The sequence below is a fragment of the Loxodonta africana genome, chromosome 16 (genome assembly GCF_030014295.1).
Source record: "Loxodonta africana isolate mLoxAfr1 chromosome 16, mLoxAfr1.hap2, whole genome shotgun sequence".
In the NCBI taxonomy this organism is placed as follows: Eukaryota; Metazoa; Chordata; class Mammalia; order Proboscidea; family Elephantidae; genus Loxodonta; species Loxodonta africana.
The window spans coordinates 41,419,649-41,443,128 of record NC_087357.1 but is presented as its reverse complement, the minus strand read 5'-3'; the positions used below and the strand labels follow the sequence as shown (position 1 = coordinate 41,443,128).

The 23,480-nt window shown below is 41.0% G+C and overlaps 1 protein-coding gene across 2 annotated transcripts in view; it reads right to left on the bottom strand.

Moving 5' to 3' along the window:
- Positions 1 to 23,480, bottom strand: part of MYOF (myoferlin) — a 190,043-nt gene that overhangs the window by 50,160 nt on the left and 116,403 nt on the right. For both annotated transcript variants that reach the window (XM_064269568.1, XM_064269569.1), the window contains exons 22-31: positions 21,291 to 21,397; positions 18,582 to 18,774; positions 17,440 to 17,595; positions 14,552 to 14,683; positions 11,159 to 11,322; positions 8,713 to 8,827; positions 6,997 to 7,102; positions 4,578 to 4,723; positions 1,827 to 2,000; positions 830 to 938 (exon numbers count right to left, since the gene is read on the bottom strand). In XM_064269568.1, the coding sequence (XP_064125638.1) occupies positions 830 to 938; positions 1,827 to 2,000; positions 4,578 to 4,723; positions 6,997 to 7,102; positions 8,713 to 8,827; positions 11,159 to 11,322; positions 14,552 to 14,683; positions 17,440 to 17,595; positions 18,582 to 18,774; positions 21,291 to 21,397 (1,402 nt within the window). The remainder of the gene's footprint in view (positions 1 to 829; positions 939 to 1,826; positions 2,001 to 4,577; positions 4,724 to 6,996; positions 7,103 to 8,712; positions 8,828 to 11,158; positions 11,323 to 14,551; positions 14,684 to 17,439; positions 17,596 to 18,581; positions 18,775 to 21,290; positions 21,398 to 23,480) is intronic.

The window sequence follows — 23,480 nt, the reverse complement described above, 5'->3', positions numbered from 1 at the left end:
GTATGAGACTTCGGGCAAGTTAATCTTCCTGCTCCTTGGTTTCCTCATCTGTAAAATGGGGACAAAAAAAAAAAGCCCATTGCTGTCAAGTTGATTCCAATTCATTGCCCCCCTATAGGACAGAGTAGAACTGCCCCACAGGGTTTCCAAAGACTGGCTGGTGGATTTGAACTGCCAACCTTTTGGTTAGCAGCCAAATGCTTAACTACTATGCCATCAGGGCTCCACAAGCACCTACTTTATAGAGTTGTTTTTAGGGTTAAACACATTAATATATATACACAGCGTCTGGCACGTGCTTTATACGGGTATTTGCTGTTACTATTCAGAGAATGTCTGCCTTGTTCCAAAATTCCTAAAGGTTATTATTGAGTTTCAACCTTTATTTAACTTTTTGAGCCCTGTTTTCTAGTTAAAACAACAATTTCGGAGGTTTAACAGAATAGAATAAGTGCGTATTTGACAGAGTATGTCAGAATCAGGGATTTGATCACCCTGCATGTCAAATATGATTTTTAAAGCTATATTTTAAAAAATCCTTTTCATCAATGATTAAAGGATTTTAGTCATTACGAGTACTGGGGTTACAGGGAACTCTGTGGAGTGGATATGTTAAATCTCATATATTTTTTCCCATACCAATATTATTTGAGCTTTGAATACTTATTACTTACAAGGGCACCTTCAAGTTTAAAGATGGCAGCTGCCCCATGTGTTTCTGAAGGAGTCATATTCACATGAAGAAATTTTTATTACATTTGACGATTCAAAGAGTTTTCTTGAAATAAGTTACAGAAATGAAATTCCCAGATAACTATTTAAAACTCACTGTCAAAATTACAGGAAACAATGGGAGTGTTTGCTCCGAACACAGTGGTGGCGCTGTGCTTCTGTTTTTCCGTGCTCTTTTCATCTCCATCCTCAGTAGTGTCTGCACCCTAAAGTGAGAGGCAAAATCAATTAACAGTGCCTAAAAACAAACAGATAAAGAGGCAAGAATCATAAACAAATGGAATGGTGGCTTTTAAAAGAGATTTTCTCATCCAATCACACCATTTTAAAAGATGAGTAAAGTCCAGGACAGCAGTGACTTCCCTAAGGTCACAATACCGGAAAGAGACAGAGGAGGAAGTCAAAGACAGCTCTTCTACCTCAAGTCCAGGTTTACCAAACCCTGCTGCTGAAAGAAAAATGTAAACAATAAATAGGATGATTAAAAGGACAGGGAAAAGGAAGAGAAAAAGCAGTGGAAAAAGCACACACAGGAGTCAGCGTACAGAAATACAAAAATAGGCTGAAAATGGTTCCTGACCACCATATTATCTTAGATCTACCACTGCCATTTTCTTTTTTTATTCCTTCCTCCTTCCTGCTTTCCTTCTCCCTGCCTTCTTTATCGTGCTTCCATATGAATTGTTCTCTGATTTTGTGAACCATCCTTCTGTTTTCCTCCCTCTCATATCTGTATCTATAACTTTCTTGATTTGTTGAACAGCTGCAGTTTCCAAGGAATAAGGCAAGGAACTCACGCCTGGATGTTAATAGATCTCACCTGAAATAAGAGTTCTGGAACAAACACATTTGGAAAATGTTGCATGAAACAATGTTAAACGGGTGTTTCTGCAGTAGAGCTTAGAATTTTTTGTTTAATGGTTTACAAATTTTACAAGAATTATCACGCACATAAACTGTGTAGCTTTGCCCAGAGTATTTGAGTTCTGCCAGTATTGGGGTTATAAGGAACTCTGTGGAGTGGATACTGTTAAATGTCATACATATTTTTTCCCGTACCAATATTATTTGAGCTTTGAATACTTGTTACTTACAAGGGCACCTTCGAGTTTAAAGATGGCAGCTGCCCCATGTGTTTCTGAAGGAGCCATTTTTCTCCTCCAGCGTCTCCGGCGAAAGGTATCTGAACTACGTTGTTTCCAGTGAAATTTCCAGCCAATTAAAGAAGCATATTCCCAGCCCTCTCGGTCTTCAAATTCTTCCATGGCCTAAAACAGAAAGTGTGAAACTTTCAATGTTAATAATGATATTCCTTATACTGATAAAGCAAGTCATTTGGTCAATCAACAAATATATACTGATTGTCTACTCTGTGCCTGCCACTCTGCTACGAGCCAGGGATATAACAAAGAACAAAATAGACAGGGCTCTGTCCTTGCAGAGATGATGGACTGTGGGGAATACAGAGAGATAATTAAGCAATCACAGCGCAGTGAGATGTGTGCCATGATGGTGGACGTGGTCCAGGAGAGGCACCTAATTCAGACTTGTGAGTGGGGTTAGGCAAGTGGATTCTTTCTCAAATTGCTTTTTAACCTCATTAGCTCAAAAAAAAAAAAAAAAAAAAAAAACCATTGGTATTGTGATATAATTTCAAAAACATTATAATCTCCACTTCATGTATGGAGAAAACATTATCGTCCCACCAGGAGTTTAAATGTCTTACCTAACATAACAGCTACCATAGTTAATAATTAAAAGATAGATTAGGGTATACTACTTAACAGAAATTTCTGTAATAACTAAGGAGTATGGCACTTTTTAAGGAGCCCTTGTGGTGCAACAGTTAAGCTCTTGGCTACTAACTGAAAGGTTGTCCGTTTGAACCCACCTAGCGGCTCCATGGGAGAAAGATTTGGTGGTCTGCTCCCATAAAGATTACAGCCTAGAAAACTCTATGGGTCAGCTCTATTCTGTCACATGGGGTAACTATGAGTCAAAGTCAACTTGACAGCACCTAAAAACAACACAGCACTTTTCAGCTTGAAAACTAGTTTTATACATAAATGACCTCAATTTTCAATGTTTTATTCAATTCATTCAACAAATGTGAGAACCCACTATGTGACTGGGATTGTGTTAAGGGCTGAGGATGCAGTGATGAAAAAGACACACAGAGTCTTTGCCTTCATGGAGCTGACATTTTAGTGGTGGGAATTTTATTTAAATATCTTATAAGTGTGATCAGATCTAATAAATGAAAAATAATACAGAATATATTATGATCTCAGAAATAATAGCTCCATCTACGTTATCATCATTACAGGGGGGATTTTTTCAACTTTGAATAAACATAAAATCCAGGTTAAACACAATCTTGTAATTGACCCTACAGTGGTGTTAATAGTGGCATTGAAATATTTCATGTAGTCAAGCATGTGACAGGTTAAAGGACATGATCTGTGTCTCAAAAATATTTGTTGGTAGAACTGGGCCAAGTCCCAGGTCTTCTGTCTGGTGGCTCAGTGTTCTTCCCACCTCACTATGGTGTTCTCATGTGGAAGGAGAGAGTCAAGCAGTTCTAGAAACTTTTTAACTCATCAGAATAGGGAAAATACAATAACAAAGACTTATTTGTTCATCAGCGTATTCATTCCACTACATTACTTGTTGAGAGCAAGTCCCTGAGCCAGCAATGAGGATACAAAGATGACTACAGGTCCATCTTTGCTCCTTAGAAGCTCAACAGAGGCATAACTAGGGTATGGTAGGTATTGTACTGGCCCAGGGCACATGGCGCCACTGAGCAGTTTCTATCAACCTGGTAGGACCAGTGGCATATCTACACAAAGTGGTGGCACTGAAATGGCGCTCCTGTCCAAACACCTGACACCCTTCTTTCAGACAACTTTGCCATAACATCAGCTCAAAAATACAAGGCAAGCTTGTTAATCTTTTAATTAACATATTACCCTGCTTGAGGAAGTATGGTGGGTTAATAGAAACTGCTCAGTGGTGCCACTCACCCAGAGCTGGTGTAATACCCTAGATACGCCACTGCTCATAGTCTAATAATAGTTTTATAGCATCTACAATGAGTCAGGAACTATGTGGAGTGGAAAAAGTTCTTCCTTGGAAATTAACCCAACGTGGGTTCAAACACTGGCTCTGTCACTTACTATACGCATGGCCTGGAGCAAGTTTATTTAATCTCTGTGAGCATTATCTGTAAAATGGGGATAAAATGCAGACCTTGCAGACTGTAGATGGTGTATATTTAGTACCTAACATTGTTTGAGAAGGTGCTCAAAACATGCCACTTATTGTTATAACTCATTGTTATCAGTATTATTGTTTCACTTAATTTATGATTATTTCATTTAAACCTTTCGATACCCTAATTAGATGCATGTTGTACCCATTTTGCAGATGTGAATGGAAGTAGAGCCAGCATTTGAATCCTTATGTATGCTATTCTAAGTCCTGAACTACTGCCATTACTATATTATGCTGCCAAAGTACCTTTTGTTTCTACTACTGCCCTTATAGCAACCCTCACCATTGGGCCTCAACATCAGAATCACCTGGAGGACTGCGTGGAAATGCAGATTGCGGGGCTCCACCCCCAGAGTTTCTAAATCATAGGTTTGGGGTGTGGCATTTCTAAGAAACTGCCAGGTGATGCAGATGCTGCGCTAGAGGACCATTCTAGGAGAACCTTTGAGCCCAGGATTAGGCCTTTGATTTGTATATGATTTCTGTATAAATAGCCTAGTTAACTGGCACTCTGTGTGGCCTGGAGGGCACAGCCACCTAGCCCAGCTCCCTCCCACTGCTCCTCTTACCCTTGCTGTACTTGAAGCATTTTGTGTTAAATCTTTCTTGCGTTTTCGGATCAACCTTCGCCGTCTCTGAGTGTGATACATTTTCTCTGCTGCAACCCAGGATTTGGGTTTATTATCAGGAGGAATGGTAATTCCATACTCCCAGCCTGGAACAGAGTTTGTGAATAGTTATCCAAAAGAGATACATTTGCCAGATCGCAAAATCAACTCACATTCAATCACTCTCTCTGCCCTCAAATGTAATGTTCTCTACCGTCATGTCTGAATGCCACTGCTCTTTGCATTTTGCCTTGCAATTCAGCCAAACTGGATTTAGATCCATTCCTTGGCTCCCTCCTAAAAAAGCTTCCTTTGTGGCCAGGGGATTCTCCTCCACTTTTATTTTATTCATTATTATTGAGTGCCTCTTTGAAGTAAGGAACCCTGGGGGAGCAATGGCTAGGCGCTCAGCTGCTAACTGAAAGGCTGGCAGTTCTAATGCCCCTGGCTGCTCCTCTGGAGAAAGCCCCAGTGATCTGCTTCCATACGAATTACAGCTTAGAAAACTCTATGAGGCACGTGCTCTGTCACGTGGGGTCACTATTAGTCGAGAATGGCCTCGATGGCACCTAACAACAAGAAGAAGAATAAAGTACAGTAAAGAGGTAGAGGGATAGTGGTTAAGGGTGTGGGCTGTGTAACCACACAACTTGCATTCACATTGCAGCTCCACCACATGCTGTTTACTAAATGCATTACCTGCAAGTTAGCAAGCCTGCCTATGGCCCAGTTTCCCCGCTGCAAAGGTAAATACATCTTTTTGTAGGACTAGATTAAGTATTAATCAAACTAATACATGCAAAGCGCTAAGACATGCTCAGCATAGGAAGTGCTCAATCAGTGCTATTATTGCAAAGCCTGGGGGATGTATCAAGATCAGCGAGGAATTTATAATCTAGCTGAAATCTAATGCCAAATCTTTTTATGCGCTATTCCCTCTTCTAAGAAAAAAATTAACCAAAAATTTCTCTTTGGATAATTTCAAATGTTATAGTTCATTTAACTTTAAATTACTACTCATGAGGAAAAAAAAAAAAAAGGAAAATGCCATTCACAGAAGCCATGTCAATAACAATAATCTGCATGGCTGCTGAACAGGACGGCTTTTCAGGCATTTTACAATTCTCCTTTCTGAGTTCCCAGGGAAGGTATGGGCTGTGGTTAGAATGGAGAAAATCCAGATTCCAGCTTCTCTGGGTTCTCATCTTGGATCACCAGCATCTTGAGGCCCAGCCACCTGACCGCCTGTTGTGGGCCGCAGAGTGGATTTCGACTCATAGAGATCCTATATGACAGGGTAGAGCTGTCCCATGGAGCTTCCTAGGCTCAGGAATCTTTATGGAAGGAGCCCTGGTGGCACAGTGGTTAAGTGCTTGGCTGCTAACCGAAAGGTTGGTGGTTTGAACCCACCAGCTGCTCCATGGGAGAAAGATGTGGCAGTCCGCTTCTGCATAGATTACAGCCTTAGAAATCCTATGGGGCAGTTCTGTTCTGTCCTACAGGGTCACTATGAGCTGGAATCGACTTGACAGCAACAGATAATCTTTTTTAAAAAAAAATTTTTATTGTGTTATAAGTGAAAGTTTAAAAATCAAGTCAGTCTCTCACACAAAAACCCATATACACCTTGCTACATACTCCCAATTTCTCTCCCCCTAATGAGACAGCCCGCTCTCTCCCTCCACTCTTTTTTCATGACCATTTCACCAGCTTCGAACCCCCTCTACCCTCTTATCTCCCCTCCAGGCAGGAGATGCCAACATAGTCTCAAGTGTCCACCTGATCCAAGAAGCTCACTCCTCACCAGCATCCCTCTCCCTCCCATCGTCCAGTCCAATCCCTGTCTGAAGAGTTGGCTTTGGGAATGGTTCCTGACCTGGGCCAACAGAAGGTCTGAGGGCCATGACCACCGGGGTCCGTCTAGTCTCAGTCAGACCATTAAGTCTGGTCTTTCTATGAGAATTTGAGGTCTGCATCCCTCTGCTCTCCTGCTCCATCAGGGGTTCTCCAGCAACAGATAATCTTCATGACAGCAGATCACCAGGTCTTTACTCCCATGGAGTTGTGGAGCTGCTGGTGGGTTCCAACCACTGACCATTCAGCTAGCAGCCAAGCACTTAACCATTTTATCACCAGGGCTCCTTCGTTTGGCCCCCTATCACCTCATATTTTTCACTCTCAATAGTCCCCTCCCCCAGTCACCTGTCCAAGCACTTGCTTGTCCTTCAGAGTCTACATCTGAGTAGTCACAGGTATCGCCACATGACCTGATTGACATAGACCAACAGAGGTAAGGCCCCTCCCGCCTAAGGAAACCTTACTTAGTTAACCAAGGCCTTGCTGCAGAAATCCTAGTCAAGCAGTAGATGTGGAACGTTACCTTTCTCATCCACCGCTCGGTTTATGTCATATACCCATGCATCATCTTCCCATGTCCAACCTGGGGGGCAAGTCAACTCGCTGGGTGATGCTGCTTTATCGCCATTCTTTAAGAAAAAACAGATAACAAATGCAAAAGTGAGGTACACTTCCTTATACTTAACTATGGTATCTGAATGTTCACTCAGATACCATCTTAGAGGTCAATCTTGCTCAGAAAAAATCCCTAATCTTTACTCATACACAGTTGCTATATAAAAATTAGCTTTTACATTACCTTATGTTTCTACTATTAGGGAGCCGAGTTAGGTTGAACCATATGAAACTGCTGTTTTTGTAGGTCAAAAATGGTCAAATACCAGCAATTTCATGTGGTTCAACTTAATATTATCAAATGGTACAATTGTGTTTATGAGAGGTTATATAAGAAATGAACCATCAGAGAATGAACAAAATTTGAAAGCCACATGTTTTCAAGTGCTGGAAAATGCTACCGGAGGTTCAGGACACTAGTCATGTCAGATTGAGCAGAGTTTATGTGAAATGTTAGCTCAGTAGACATCCTGCATAAAAACTGCCGAGGAGTTAAGGACATGATCAGAAAGCGCATAGTAAAGGAAATGAAGAATCCAATTGTGTTCCACCAAAGATGTCGAAGTTCCAACCCCTGTATCTGTGAATGTGACCCTGTTTGGGAACAGTGGTTTTCTTCTGTTATGTTAATGAGGACATACCAGAGTAGGGTGGATCCTAAACCTAATCCTTTCTGAGTGGTCTCTTATCAAAGACACACACACACACACACACACACGGGGGAAGATAGATGCCAGGTGAAGATACATCTACAAGCAGCCAAGGGACCCCAAGAAACACCCGGAACTACAGAAGATGATAGGGACAAGGGACTTCCCCTGGAGCCCACAGAGAAGGAAAGTCTAGCCCTGCCAAACCCCTGAATTCAGACTCCTCACCTCTACAACTGTAAGAAAATAAATTTCTGTTCTTTTACGTATCTGTGGTACTTACGTTACAGCAGCACTAGGTAACTCAGACATTGGCCCACAGACACACGGAAAAATGCTCAGCTTCACTTTAAGAAAGTGAAAATTGAAACGATAGGATACTGTTTATTCATGTATTGGCAAAGATGATAAACTGGGATGGTGAGTGTTTAGGCCAATGGCTCCCTCATATACTATTGCTATGCTTTTTGAAAAAAAAATTTTTTTAATGAACATTTGTTAATTAAAAAAATAGTTAAATAAGAAATATTTATTACTTCTAATATGACTTCAAAAAAGAGTGCACATTCCAAACATTTCCATTTACCAACATCTAGTTAAAGCCCTAGTGGCGCAGTGGTTAAGAGCTCAGGCTGCTAACCAGAAGGTCTACAGTCTAAATCCACTTGCTGCTCCTTGGAAACCCTATGGGGTGGTTTTACTCTGTCCTACAGGGTTGCTGGGCATCAGAATCGAATGGATGGCAATGGGTTTTTTTTTTTTTTTTTTTGATTAGTTAAGTAAGTCCAATTTATCTTCTACACGGAATAATTATAGTTGCACTTGTGTGGCTTGAGTCATAAATGTGACACTACTCAGAACATAAGCTGAAACAAAACAGAAGGTAAAGCCAAGCTCTGGGTTGGTGGATTCCCAAAAGATCCTTGTTCCTAGACCTAATAATCTCTCTCTTCTCTCGAGAGCAGGCCACTCACTGCGTCCGTGTAGGTGTCCTCAGCCGGCTTCCACTCTCCGCCGGGGTAGCGACTCTCATTCTGATACACTTCATCGGTGAACTCTGTGTGACCGGCGTCAGCCTCAGTCAGCAAGCTGCAGGCGAGGGCTCGTGTTACCAAAGGAGAAATGGTAACCGACAACCCCAGCTATTTCCAATGGCTGGGAAACATCTACACCCTGGGAGTGGTACCAGTTCCCTCCTCACTTTACCCCTTTTGATTCTCAACTCCAAACTTCTCTTTGTACTAATAGGTTTTGACATTCCTTTGAAGAAAAGACCTGCTGGAACAATGAGACCTAAATTATAGTGAAGTCTTCAAATTAGCAAGGTTGCTCCTTCTCAGTAATTAGGGTGGGGACTGGGAAAATAGTGCTGTGGGCAGCTTCTTATGAAGACCACAGAGATCGTGTTCCATATTTCTGTTTCAATTCAGAGCTGTTCCTTTCTTAGCAAAACTCTTGGCTAACAGTTCAAAAGAACAGGGAGTTGTCCCCCTCCACCCCCCCAATTTTTCAAATGGAGTCGAAACAGTCTCATGTGGCCAAGCGTGGAAATTTTTACTTATGGCTTGCTTGGTCTACGTAACACAAACTGAAGGGAGGAGTTTAAATTTTCTGGATAGCTTCTAGGTAGACAGCCAAACCAGGTCATTTAAGACTCCAAACTCCATTTGGGCACTTGAGAAATCCATACCGACTCTCTGCCATGCCAATTTTCCTCTTGGATTTGGAACTATTTTGACAACTCATAGAGAAAAGTACAGAGGTTCCAACTTTGACTTAAGTCTTCTGCCAGGTATCCACTCAAGTGTGGTTCCTTTTTCCTTTATCGTCTCTACATCTTTTCCCTGCTGTATCCTCCCCTAGAATCAAGCACTGGAAAGGAATCAGAAAACAAATAGTCCTAACCATTTGTATAAATTGGAGTCATCTATCACTCCTCTGGGCCCCAGAGAAGGAGAATAAAAGCACTGGTTGCTGCCTCTAGGGTCCCATCCAGCCCTGACATTCTCTGACCTTCTGCTTTTCCCATCACAATTCCCCCTGCCCTGTTCCTGTCCTCACTCACCTTCCTCCCATCTAATTCAAATCCCTTCTCACTTCTTCTCACCAGCCCCCTAGTCCCCAGTCATCCACAGCAAGCTGTTCTGAGTTAAAAGGAATCATGTGCAAGTTCTGTACAAAAAACCCAGTACTGTCTCTTCCCTCCCTATCTAGTGCCTATGTGATTACCTGAAACAAACATTGACAAGAGGGACCAAACTCTGGTTTGTGACCTTAAGATTCAATTTCTCATACTTGCTTCCTTCAAACTCTAGTGCTCTGAGTTGGAGGAAAGAGGGAGCTCTTTGGTTTTAATGTTGTTTGTAACACATGGAAACTAAGAGCACCAGCCTTTGGTTTCCTCCAGACTCCAGGGGAAACATGCTTGCCCCCTCTACTATTCCTTTAATATTTTAAAGATAATAGCCTTATTCAGATATAATTCATCCATTTAAAGTGTACTCTCTACTATTTTTTGTAAACATTCCAGCATAATAGTTAAAAGTGCTGGGTTTGGAGCTCAAGCCAGACTTGGGTTTTAATTTTTTTTTTTTTATACCACTTATTAGAGCCCTGGTGGCATATACTACTTATAAGCTACATGCCATTGGACAAGTTATTTAATCTCTCTAGGTCTCAGTTTGCTCATCTATAAAGCAGAGATAATACTACTATCTGTTGGGAGATAATTCTCCATAACTCTCTTGCATTTCTCATCTTGCAACAGAGACACTGACTGCTTTTGTTACAGGCTATCTTTTCAAGGATGTTTATATAAGAAACGGCTTTGAAAGACAGAGGTACTGTCTCCCTCCAGAGCAAAGGGCAGACATACTACTGCCCATTGTGAAAGGTTTGGATGCCTTAAGCTTGAGGTTCCTCTCCTATACTGAAACCCACTGCATGTGCAGGTGTCACTTGGTTGTCTGTCTGATTGTCATCCTGTGGCAATTGGGGTTCAGGGAACTGCAGCAAATTGCTGTGGGCAATAAAGTCTTTTGTCTCTGACCTGGGAGTCTCATGTCTTCTGCTAGCCATAAAACTATGGCAGGATACTTGTTAGTTGTTAGTCAAGTAGGGTAAAATCTGAGATCCTTCACAATTCTTGACATAATTCTTGTAGGGCTGTTGTCAAGATTAAATAAAGTGATGCGAGTGCTCAGCTCAGTGCCTGGTATGTTAGCACATAACAAGTTCTCAACAAATGGCAGCTATAAGATGCTTTTTATATTTGTCTCATTACATGACACTAATGATATCTTTCAATTTCTATGGACTTATTCCTGCTCAGTGGGTGTTCTTTAAATATTATCAAAATTTTAGCAATTTCTAGGGAAAGGTTTCATTGTCACCTTTCTTCTAAAGAAACGGAAAACTTACCTTCTTTCAGGATCAACTATCCAGTCTCCTTCCCATTCCCAGCCTTTTGGAGGCAAGAAGAATTCCCTCTTGAGCTTTATTTTTCCTGTGACATCAGAAAACTTATGACGACCCACTAATCCAGAAGTGCCCCATTTTCCAAACATGAGAGCTTGATTTTCATACTATTAAAAAACATAAAATGGGAGAAACAGTATCAGGGAGCAAGAAATGAAACCAGCTTAAGGATTTTCAAGTCCATCTAAGACTTAGGCCTAAAAACTATATAAGGTAAAAAAGTTTATACTCAGAATGTATGGACCTAACTTGGGCTGCATACTGATTATGCAACTTTGCAAAAAACTTTTTCCCAAGTCTCAGTGTTCCTGTCTGTAACCTGGGGATGATACCATCTCTCATGGTGCTGTTCTAGAGCTCAAACTCACAAATGATTGTGAAAGTGCTTTGTAAACAATGATAAACCATCCTAGTTGTTTCTATTATTATTTTTAATGGATCCAAGTAGTCCTCTAGACCTAATCTTTTAAAAGTCTACAAAAGTCTTTATGAATGTGCAGGCTTCTAAAAGTTTATTTGTAACTCTACTTCTTGGAGCCTGGGGTACATTTCCCTATAGAAACAATACTATACTTGATGGTATATTTCCCAGGCAGTCCAAAAGAACCCCTCTGAAACATGAAGGTCCTTTAGCTCCAATCCTTTATGAGCTCTAAGAGTCCTGAGCCTTAATTTCCTCTGGGGGATAATGAGTAGACCAAGAACTTTCTGGAAGTAGGTTTAGTAGAAATGGCAGACTCTAGTTTATAAAGCAATCAGTTCTAAGTTAAAATTTATAAATCTAGAATTGTCTGCTTTTCACTACCTGAACCATCAAAAGGGTTGAGATTTGCCAGGGAGGTTGTGTTCCTGTTTGGGCGTAAGCTGGACTTTGCACTTATCTGTTGATAAACCCACTGAAAAGATGATTCACGTAAGCTGCAGGTGGCTTTTTGGCTGAGGGAGGATGCAGGAGGTTTGAACGGGCGCCTGATGGAGAAACTGGGATCAAGATGAAAGGATGGTAACTGTCTCAAATACCGGCTCTGAGTCATGAGGAGAAGTTTGCTTCAGGCAGAAGCTAAAGGAGGTGTTGTCACAAGGGACTGTGAGACACGGGGGGATGTGTACAGCTGCTTTGGTTTCCAAGCGAGAAGGACACAAAGTGGAGGAACAGGCATTCCAACCACTTTTACTACTGTAGTAAGGTTGGGGCAAGGACCTTGGCATAGACAATAGGGCATCAGCCACAGTAAAGATGTGAGCCTCAAGTGGCTTTGAGGGCTGTGATCTGTAACGAGCAACTATATGGCAAGGCAACAAGAAAAAAGTATTCATGAGCAAGCACACAGACACTCCCAGAAATTTGGAGGGTGGTGGGGAATCGCAGAGAACTGAGGTCCTGTATCAGCAGATAAAGGCAAGAACCAGTGAAATTTCTATTACTGTTATTGCGCCCCCTACTAGTCCTTACAGGTTGTTAGAACCTGGGGAAACTAGGGTCACACAAAACAACTGAAATGGATGGAGAATCTCTTTATAGGAGTTCGTAGCTTGAGCTCTGTTCCATGCAGGGAGGTATCGGGAAATGCAACACGATGGAAGGGAACCCTGGATTGGCTACTTAGCTTAGCCCTCCTTGTTCAGGGCCTGCTTTTCTAGGCTTAGCCCCAGCCACAGAGCTTGAGGGCAAGTGGATACCAAGAAATCCTGTAGGAATGCAGGAACAAGCCTCCCCTAAACATGCCCTATGCCCCCACTCCACTCTGCTCAGCTGGCTGGACATCAAAATCCAAGACTCAGGGCCTCCCCAGGGACCCTCAGCACATTCTCTATTTATCTCCATTAGGACTTTCCAGCCTTCACTGCAGTGATCTGTTCTCCATAATTCTCTTGCATTTCTCATCTTGCAACAGAGACACTGACTGCCTTTGTTACAGGCTATCTTTTCAAGGATGTTTGTATAAGAAACGGCTTTGAAACACAGAGATAGTGTCTCTCTCCAGAGCAAAGGGCAGACATATTACTGCCCATTCTGAAAGGTTTTAGTCTTTCCCACGTGTTTCTCAGAGTGTGGCCCACTGATCCTTCACATCCCCTAATAAAGTCTAGAGAATCACAATCCCCAGAGAGGTCCTGGGAGTCTGCATGTTTAACAAGGAACCAATTTTACAATCATTGCAATAGACTGTGAGATCCATAAGGATGGGGCATAGCCTTTTCATCTTCTTTAGCACCTGGCTCGGTGCTTGTCATAAAGGCTCCATTTTATGAAAACTTAGATGGATGGATGGATGGATGTTTGGATGGATGGAGGGATAAATTCTGTCATTTATTTATTTATTCACTCAACAAATATTTATTGGGACCTACTATGTGTCTTTTTTTTTTTTTTTTTTACTATGTGTCAGGCACTATTGAATGAATTAACAATTAAAGAATGGTCGTGTGTTTTCTTGTCCAACAAGCAGATTCAGAAGCACAATCCTGAACCTGCTGACAGGAATAGTGGTGGGTACCAGAATACATTGATAGACTGGCCGGAATGGAGATAGGCTTCTCTCCACTTATTTGTACATGAAGGCCCAGCAGTAGAATATAATCAGTCTGAAAATTGTCAGAAGAGACCCACCAGAATTCATCTAATAAATGTAAATCAATGGGTAAGTTAAAAGTAGTGCATTAAAAACACAAATAAAAAATATCTCTGCTTTTAACTTTAGAGGTTCTTAAAAATGATTTTCATTGGTTTGATTGTAATGAGACTTTTCAAATAATTTATTTTTATTAGCTAAGTTGATTTGAAATTCAGTGAGGGTTTTACAAATTATTGATTTAGAAGTAGTCATGTAGCCTTTTCTTAGCTCTTGGGCAAGGCCAGCTGAGGCTCCACCTTAATGAGGAATGGGTTATCTGTGGTTTAAAGACTCCCGATCTCAAGGTCTGAACATCTCCAGTGACCCCTTTCCTGCCTTCTTTTATGTATGTGTGTGTATATATACATAAAATGAAGAGTTCCTCATTAGGTCTCTACTTAGTGTCCCACCACTTGTGGCTGACTGTCATTGGGTTTTAGTACTAAGAATTGGAAAAGCACCCTTTTTTCAATATTGTTGGTGAGATTGGGGTGGATGTCATCTCTTAGAATTACAAAATAAAGACACTAATCACTGACTGGTGAATCCCAGTGTTGACACCAAAACCTCAAGACAACCTTTTAAGGTTAAGATTCCTTGGGTGGGATTTTAGGTGGTGGTGATGATAGAGGTTGTTGTTCTGGTATATGAATATTTTCCCCGAGGATGAAAAGTAAAAGTACTCCCCCAAAAGGAAAGATAGTGATGCCAGTAAAAGTACCATTTCAGCAAAGACGGTGAATGTTCCTTCTGCGAAGCTATTGAACTTCTTCTCCACAGCACTTAGGCCCAACCAGATGTTAACACGCAATTCCACAGGCACCTTGGGCCCACTGTTTTTTTCCTGTGGATACTGTGAGATGCACAATAACATGTTATGGGGGCAGTGCAGATTGTGACATTACAATAAAGCCAAAAGCAAATGGAAAACCTAAGCATTGCTCTCCCCAGTTTAATCCTGTTTGCTTATTTCCAAATGACCCTACAGCAAAGACTAAAACAACTAAAGCAGCAGTTCTAAAAGCATGGTCCATAGATCAACCCCTGAGAGTCCCTTAAAATTTTCTGGGAGGTCCGTGAGGTCAAAGGTATTTTCGTAGTGACACTAAGATGGTATGTGTCTTTTTCACAGCATTGCCATTGGCACTGTTGCTGCAACACAATGGTGGCTAAACTCCTGTCATGTCAGCAAGGCAATCAAGGCTGTGGCACCAGATTGTACCAGTAGTAATTGTGTTCTTCACCCCTATGCACTCTCAGTAAAAAAAAAAAAAAAAAAAGCCAGTTTCACTTAACAGTGTTCTTGATCAAGCAGTAAAGATGATCAATCTTATAAAAGTTTGACCTTGAGTACATGTCTTTTTAATATTTTGTGTGTTGAAATGGGAAGTGTGCACAAAGCACTTCTACCACACATCAGTGTGAAGTGGTCTTGAGAAAACTCTCTTATGCAATTGTTTGAGCTGTGAGCTGAACTAGTGGGCTTTTTTATTTTGTTTTCTTAATTGAATACCATTTTTACTTGAAACAGTGATTGGCAGCAAATACCGTTATCTAGACTTGGGCATGGGGCAGAATTTTCTTGGACTTTAAGTAAGCCTGTCAACTCAAGAAAAAGAACTGACAGTATTTGCTGCCAATGATAAAATTCACAATTTCAAGTAAAAATGAGAATTTTGGAAAACTTGCCATCGTGAGTCTGATAGCTTGCCGATACACAAAGACACTTCTGATAAAGTAGGTAGTGATTTTAACAAATGGTATTATTTTTATTTATATTGTATGATCATTATGTCAACATTAGGGAGATCTGTATAACTCAGTGAACCAATATTTTCCAAATGAACAGTGCTTGATGTTCCAAAATAATGAATGGATAGAAGAGCCATTCAAAGTCCAAGACAGAACAAAGGATCTTTTTTTTTTTTAATTGTGGTGACCTAAGACCAGTGGATTTTAATGTAGCAGTATGAAAAGTTCATTGATATAGTTTCAGATTCCACTTCGAAGTTAACCTTTTAAAAGCTACTACCTGTTGAGTTTGGTGTTGTAGCAAAGATGAATATCCACAATTATCCGAAAAGATTATTAAAATACTCCTCCTCTTTCCAACCACATATCTGTGTGAGGCTGGGTTCTCTTCATATACTTTAACCAGAAAACTTATTGCATCAGATTAAACGCAGAAGCAAACATGAAAGTCCAGTTATTTTCTGTTAAACCAGACATCAGTTTGTAAAATGAAAAATAGTATCGCTCTGCTCAATGATTTTTAAAAAAGAAAATATAGTTGTATTTTATAAGAATATGTAACTTATGATGATATACAATGGGCTTATTATTTTTAAATGAATTAATAAAAGATTTAAAATTTATTTGTTTTAATTGCCATTATAATAAATATTGATAGGTATAACCTACACAAACAAAAGCTCTCTGGGATCCTCAATAATTTTTAGGAGTAGACAGGGGTCCCGAGACCAAAAAGAGCTACTGAATTAAAGTAATGGCTTTTCAAACTGGATAATGAAAACATTAACAGAATCCAATAAATAGAAAATATTATCCAGAAAACAAACATTTTGCTGTTGAGTCACTAAAGTACCGAAACCTAACATGGAGAATATCACTTTAATCTTCTCTCCCACCCTTTGCGCAGTTTTCTTCATTAATCAGTTTGCTTCCACCTACTGCTGAGATCAATTATCATTTTCGTTCTATCTTAAGTAACATTTATTCCACCTAGAGACACTTGAAAGAAGAAAATCATGCTGGTTCTATTTCTACCCTTCTGATTAAAGAGCAAAGAGTGTGTGTATTAAAAGTTAGCAGATATCTCCTTGTTTTAAGAGAACTCTCTGCCCTGACCACATTTTCTCTTCTCACTTTTTATTCCTCTGTTCCAAATCTGAAGGATATAAGAGCTGGGCTGGGGTTGCCCCAGGCAAAGGCATGTCAAACATGCAGATGGAAACATTCCTCTTTCTTTGTTTCTAGCCCCAGGCCCTCCTTTGGTTCTCCATGCTCACACACAAAGCAGAAGTTGTAAATGAGGGGGTCCTGGGATGGATTTAGGGATTCTGTGAAGCTTCTGAAACATATGGGAAACCTTGGATGCACGTGCGATGTGCATTCTTCTGGAGGTGAGGGCCCGTAGCTTTCACCAGGTGTTGAAAGAGCCCATGACTCTAAATATGTTCAGAACTTTTCAACTCGAGGACCCCTTTGGTTAGGGCCATGGGATTCCATGGATTAGCTATACTATCTTCTTCTTTTTTTCTGCTTTCCTGAACATTCACTAGAATGCACAGAAGAAAGGTAATTCCTTTGAATGAGACATTACAAGCAAGGGGAGTGTTCATGCCAGAAAGCACAACATTCACAATGCCAAGTCAATATTAATGTCACAAAGGTGTCTACCGAGGCATCCTTGACTGAGCACCAGCATCCTCTGAGAATTTCTGCCCTAAAGGGAGGGGCCAGGATGGAACAGAATTGAGCATGATCATCTTAACCATCCAATGATTAGCAAATTACAAAGCAGCAAAACTTGTGAATACAGGTTTTGCATTTAAGTATTTCACATGCACAGGTGAGAGTGACATGTACCTTCAGAAAGATGGTTTGGGTTTTCCCACAGTATTTCCCACATGCGTTCTCTCCACTGGTGGAATATAAAACCTGATGGGCGGGAATTCGTGCATAAGCCAGTCTTTTCTCTCCCCGAATCATCCAGATGATAATGTCAGGCATACTGTTTTGTGGCTGGTCACGTGAGTAGACAGAAAAGGAAGAAAAGCTATGATGAGTCTAAATGCTGCTGAAGGAGCAGAGACCCTGCAGGCCAGATAGGCCTGGTCCAGGGCCCTCATGGCTCCTCTTACCCCAGAAGCACTGTGGTTAGGGCTCTGCCCCAAATTCCTGAGACTGATGTCTCGTAGCACCACATTGGGAGCCTGCAGAGCTGGGAGGCAGGCTGCAGCTGGCCAAAGGGATCGAGGGAAGCAGACGGCCAGCTTCACCTGCTAAAAGCCCCACCTACTCAGCTCTGCAAGGTATTTTAGGAAACATCCCTGTCCTATCTCACACATGAAGGAGCCCTGGTAGTGCAACAGTTAAACGCTCAGCTGCTAACTGAAAGGTTGGCAGTTTGAACCCATGCAGTGGTTCCGTGGGAGAAAGACCTGGAGATCTGCTCCCCTGTGAAGATTACAGCCCAGAAAACCCTATGAGGTGGTTCTACTCTGTCGCATGGGTCACAGAGTCAAAAATTGACTCGATGGTACCTAACAACAACGACAACATCTCGAAGATCATTTAAAGGGCGTCATCAGCAGCAATCGAAGGGTACAGGTTTCTCACATTCTCCCAGACACAGACAGAGCATGGCTGTCTCACAATCCAGGTCTTTCCGCTGCCAACTGAAGCTAGCATTTTTACTTCTCTGTATTACACTGATCTGTCCCTTCATCTCTTTACTTGAAATATTTTCTGACAGTAGCATGATAATGATAATTTTCCCTCTTTGAAGATCATTCTGGGGCTACCAACTTAAAATTCCTCTCCTGCTCTGACTTCAATGGCTTTCACCCCATTCATTCCCAAGCCTAACTCCTTGACTTCATCATCCCTCCCATCTGCTCAATATCCAAGATGATGTACTAGATTCTTCAACCATCCCCATCCTTGGTGCCATTCCACAGAATCTTTCTTCCTTATTAGGTAACGTTCATCTAGTTTCAAAGGCCCACCTCTTCAGTTAGCTGCATTAATTTATCAAGCCAGTCCTCAACTTCGGCCATCGCGGACTTCACATCTACGTCTCCAGACCTCATCCTCACAGCTGCCTCCTGTATCTGGGAGAGAGATACGGACCGCAACTTTTGGATCTGAGTATCAAGAATTGTGACATTAGATTTTCCTTCCAGGAGAGGCAACGTGTATCTAAAGAAAAAGCAACAGAGAATTTTGTGCTTCAGAACTGTCAAATTCACTATGTTTGCTTTCCATTTCGTAAACCACCCCGATTTCCTAACTCTACAAACCTGGTTTAGGCTGAAATTGAATGTGGCATTGGCAGCGCAGACCTCCCAAATAATGTCTCCTAACTCTCAGGAGCCCTGGTGGCACAGTGGTTGGTTAAGTGCTTGGCTGCTAACTGAAAGGTTGGCGGTTCAAATCCAGCAGCTGCTCCATAGGGGAGAGATGTGGCCGTTTGGTTTACAGCCTTAGAAACCCTATGGGGTAGCTCTACTCTGTCCTATAGCGTTGCAGTGAGTCAGAACCGACTTGACAGCAATGGGTTTGGTAAATCTCAGAGGAATGCAAGGGGGTTAAAATTCCAAAGCAATTCCTTAGGTTTGACCTAAGGCCCATGGAGTCACTGGGAAGAGTATGGAAACAGAGCAGCAGCTAGAAGAAACTGGACTTCCCTTCTTTTGCTTCTTTGAATTACTGTATAGATCCATAAAATGATGGAGGAGGAAGGGAAACTAGAGATCACTAGTTGATGGATTCTTAACTTGGGAACTGGGGACCCCTAGAAAGACCATGGGGAGGCCTTAGGAAGTCCAGGAATCTTTGGAATTTATAAAGATAAATGTGTGCCTGTGTCAACATGCAGTGTAACATAATGAAGAACACAAGCTTTGGGCCAACAATCTGGGTACAAATCCTGGCTCTCCCATTTACTAATGCTGTGACCTTGACCAGTTACTTAATCTCTTGTTTTCCTATCTTCAAATTTGGGATAATAATATGTACCTTTTAGGATTATTGTGAGGAGTAATGAATTAACATATGGAAAGTATTTAGAACCCTGTCTGTTGCATAGTAAAGTCTAAATAACATAGCCCTCATCGTTATCTCACCACTGTCATCATTTCGTCAGATTCTCAAAGGGGTCCATGAGTTCAAAAAAGGTTAAGAGCCATTCGTATAGGCCAAGTCCTTATTCCCAATGAGAACTGGTAAGTCTAGTGACGGGACCACAAAGATCACAGAAAACAGTACAGCTGGGACCAGAGTCACCTTTCAGCTGCCAGTGCTCCCTGCCACCGTGGCAACTGGTGGGGGCTACGGGGGGGGTGGGGTATTGCCACCAATACCAGAAAGTTCTACTCACATTCTTCCTACCTAGAATTTCCAGTTATTTGAATGTCACGCAGCTTCTTCAATAAACGGGGTCCTAGCATGACTTCCCTTAAGCACTGAATTTCCTGCTACAGTAAAGCTAAAAAGACTCCAGTTTGGTTCTTCAAAAACAGTTCATATCACAAGTATCAAAAGATACGTCTATGTTTTGTTCAGCAAATCCTAAGTTTCACAGGCATTTCCCATGTGAAAGTCATTGCCAAATATTTGTTTGGTTACATTAATAATTTTAACAACACTTGAAGGGTGAAGTCCCTAGAATGATTCTTTGAGGCAAAAATATATACAGAAGCTATATCATTAGCTCAAAAGTCACATGTGGGACCCTCAATAAGCAGATGTTGACTGTGAGAAATTTGTAGTACAAAGAGTAGCTACACTGATAAACAAGACTCCGGGCGTCAGAGGTGGCATTTCACCTTCTGGAGACTCTGTCTCCTCATCTATAAAATGAGAAGACTGCAAAAGATGACCCCTGAGGACCCAGTTCTAAAATTCTCTGAACCTAAATTCCCAGCATACTTTAATTTCAGCTACATGTCAATTACCAGGTTCAGCCACCAGATGGCGAAAGACGATAGAGAGATTTGGGGCATTCGCTCAGAAGCAAAAAAAAAAAAGGTCCACGATTCTTGCTGTGGAAAGTATTCAATATGTTTTTCTTTTGGAACTTCCTCTGTCCACCACTTTCTTAGCCAATATTTAATATGAGTTTCGAATGAATCACTTCCCCCTTTGATTTCCAAATGCCAGAAGATCTGAGCTGTTTCCCCAAGTCGTAGTTATGAAAGGCCCTCTGGCTCAAGTCAAATCCATTGGTTTCACCTAACAGAGGCTAGGCCACAGTGCTCATTAGGCATTTTGCAAGAGAGGAAGTGGAAAGGCTATTTCTAAAAATACATTTATGAATTAGGATCACTGTTCTGAATGGTAAAATCTGTGCTCCATCCCTAGATCCCATTCTCTGGGGTAGCCAGGGATCACCTTTCTTCGAAGCTGGTGGGAAGGGGAAGCACAGACCTGGCCACCCCTTCCACAGAGTCCTTGCCCGAGGCTGGCCTGGGAGGTGCTTCCTGGAGGGGGGCCAACCTTAGCCTCCTTGGCTCCTTTAGAATTGGCACCTGATCAGAAAGTGGAGCTTTTCCTGGTGGTGATTCAGAGACAACTCCTAGTTAAGGCTGTTTAAGGAGCTTGAATAGTTCAAATTCATTTTTCAAGCAAACCCTAAAAACAGTTCTAGACGCTCTGATAGTTCAAGGGAGGACAGCATGGCCAGGAACTCTGAGATACAAGTAAGATCACTGTACCTTGTGTCTTCTATAATTTCATCTATCAGCTTCCACCACAGCTCGGCCAGCTGGTTTGCAGGAATTTTACTTTGTATCCCTGATTTCAAAGCCTCAATGTTTGATTGCTGAAGAATTTAGAAGAAAAGGAAATAATTGATCATTGTGCTTGCTTACATTATTGCATTACATTCAGGAAAGGTTTAACTTTTATTTAAAAATATATATATATACATATTAAAATGCTTAATGGCAGAAAAATTAGAGGTTTTTTAAATAGCACTCACCATAGCTTAGTACTATTTATTTTTCTTCAAAATACAATCAACACTGAAATCTTCAAGCAATAGAACAGTCTTTCCAATATAGTTTTGACCTTTGAAACCATGTAAATATTTACATATTCAAAGAAATAAATAAAATAAAATTAGCAAGGATGGGGGAAAATAAAACTAAAGTGGAAGATAATCAGAAGCAAATGGACATAACTTATTTCAAATGAATCTTATAACTACACTGAACCCAGGTAACTTTTGAACACACTACCTTGACTACGGATCCTCAGTTTAAAGGCAAAAAAAGAATCATAAACATATCAAACTTTAATTAATAGGTCTGTTTTTCCCAGTAGTTTACCTGTGGATTTTAGGATGAACAAATGAATAAACATGTTGAGGATGATGGAAGTCAGGTCTCTCAGTGTTAAATAAAGGAGTTAAAAGTACAGAAATGGGGAAGATTAGAATAAACCCTGTGGTACTTGGCTGACTCTGGAAGTATCCTTATGAACTCGTGACTTCTAACATTAATAAAAAAAAAAAAACATTAATAGCTGTTGAAATATAGATAGGTGTGTACGTGTGCCTGTTTGTCTCCTGAGAAGGCCTAGAAGTAATGAAACTCCAGAAGAAGCACACCTAGTATCCAGAGCTTGTTTTTTAAATGCCATTTCCCACTAAAAGAAACCAGGGCTCCTTGGAGAAATGGTGATTCTAGGGCTAAGATAGGGGAAGAACAAGGTACAAGATGAAGAACTGTACAATGGAGAAGATCTTCTTGTGCCAAAAAAGCAAGGAAGTACTGAAAAAAAATTATGCAGCTATGTCTAAAGGGTAGAGAGCCAGTTTGAAAGGGGTCCTGGGGGCAATTTGAGCATCGAAAATAAATAATGGTAAGAGATTATACCCTATTTATTTTTTTGAATAATTTATTTTTTAATCTTTATTTTATAGACTAAAATAAAAATTTGAGTCCATTCTAATATATAAAATATTAAAGGAATAAGAAATTCATGAGTCCATTCTAATATATAAAATATTGAATAAGAAGTAGACAGAAAGGAAAGTTCTTTCTTGCTGAGAAAATGCTGACTAATGGATGTAGAAGGAATAATTGAGTGTAAAATATTACCATTTGCAGCTATCATAGTAATAACTGATGCAGGCAAGAATCATCAATGGATGTTAAAACTAGTGGATGGAAGTTTGATGAGGAACAGTATATTTGCCACAAATTACTTATCAATTATGAAAAAGAGAATACAATGAAGAAACATGGACACCATCTTAAACAAGAGGTCAAAATTAGTATCACTAATAAGGGGACGGAGAGAGCCCTGATGACACAGTGGTTAAGTGCTTGGCTGCTAACCAAAAGGTCTGTGGTTTGAATCCACTCAGGAGCTCCACAGGAGAGAGACCTGGAGATCTGATCTCATAAAGGTTACAGCCTCGGAAACCCTATGGGGCACTTCTACTCTGTCGTATGGGGTCGCTATGAGTTGGAATAGACTTGACAGCACACAGTAACAACAAACAACAACCACAAGGGGACAAACCAACACCACGTGCCTCCTGATATGTAGTTGTTGCTGGGTGCCACCGAGTCGATGCTGACTCACAGTGACCCCATGAGACAGAGTAGAATTGTCCTGTAGGGTTTTCCAGGCTGTAATCTTTACGGGAGCAGATTGCTAGTCTTTATCCCACAGAGCTGCTGGATGGGTTCAAACCGCCAACCTTTTGGTTAGCAGCTGAGCACCTAACCGTTGCACCACCAGGGCTCCTTTCATCTCCTGATATAATGCACATAAAGGACACAGAAAAGGGCACACCATCACTTGTGTGTTATTCATGCCAAAAATGTATAGAGTAAATCTAGTCAGGAAGAAACGTCAGACAAACACAAATGGAGGGGCAATCTAAAAAATAA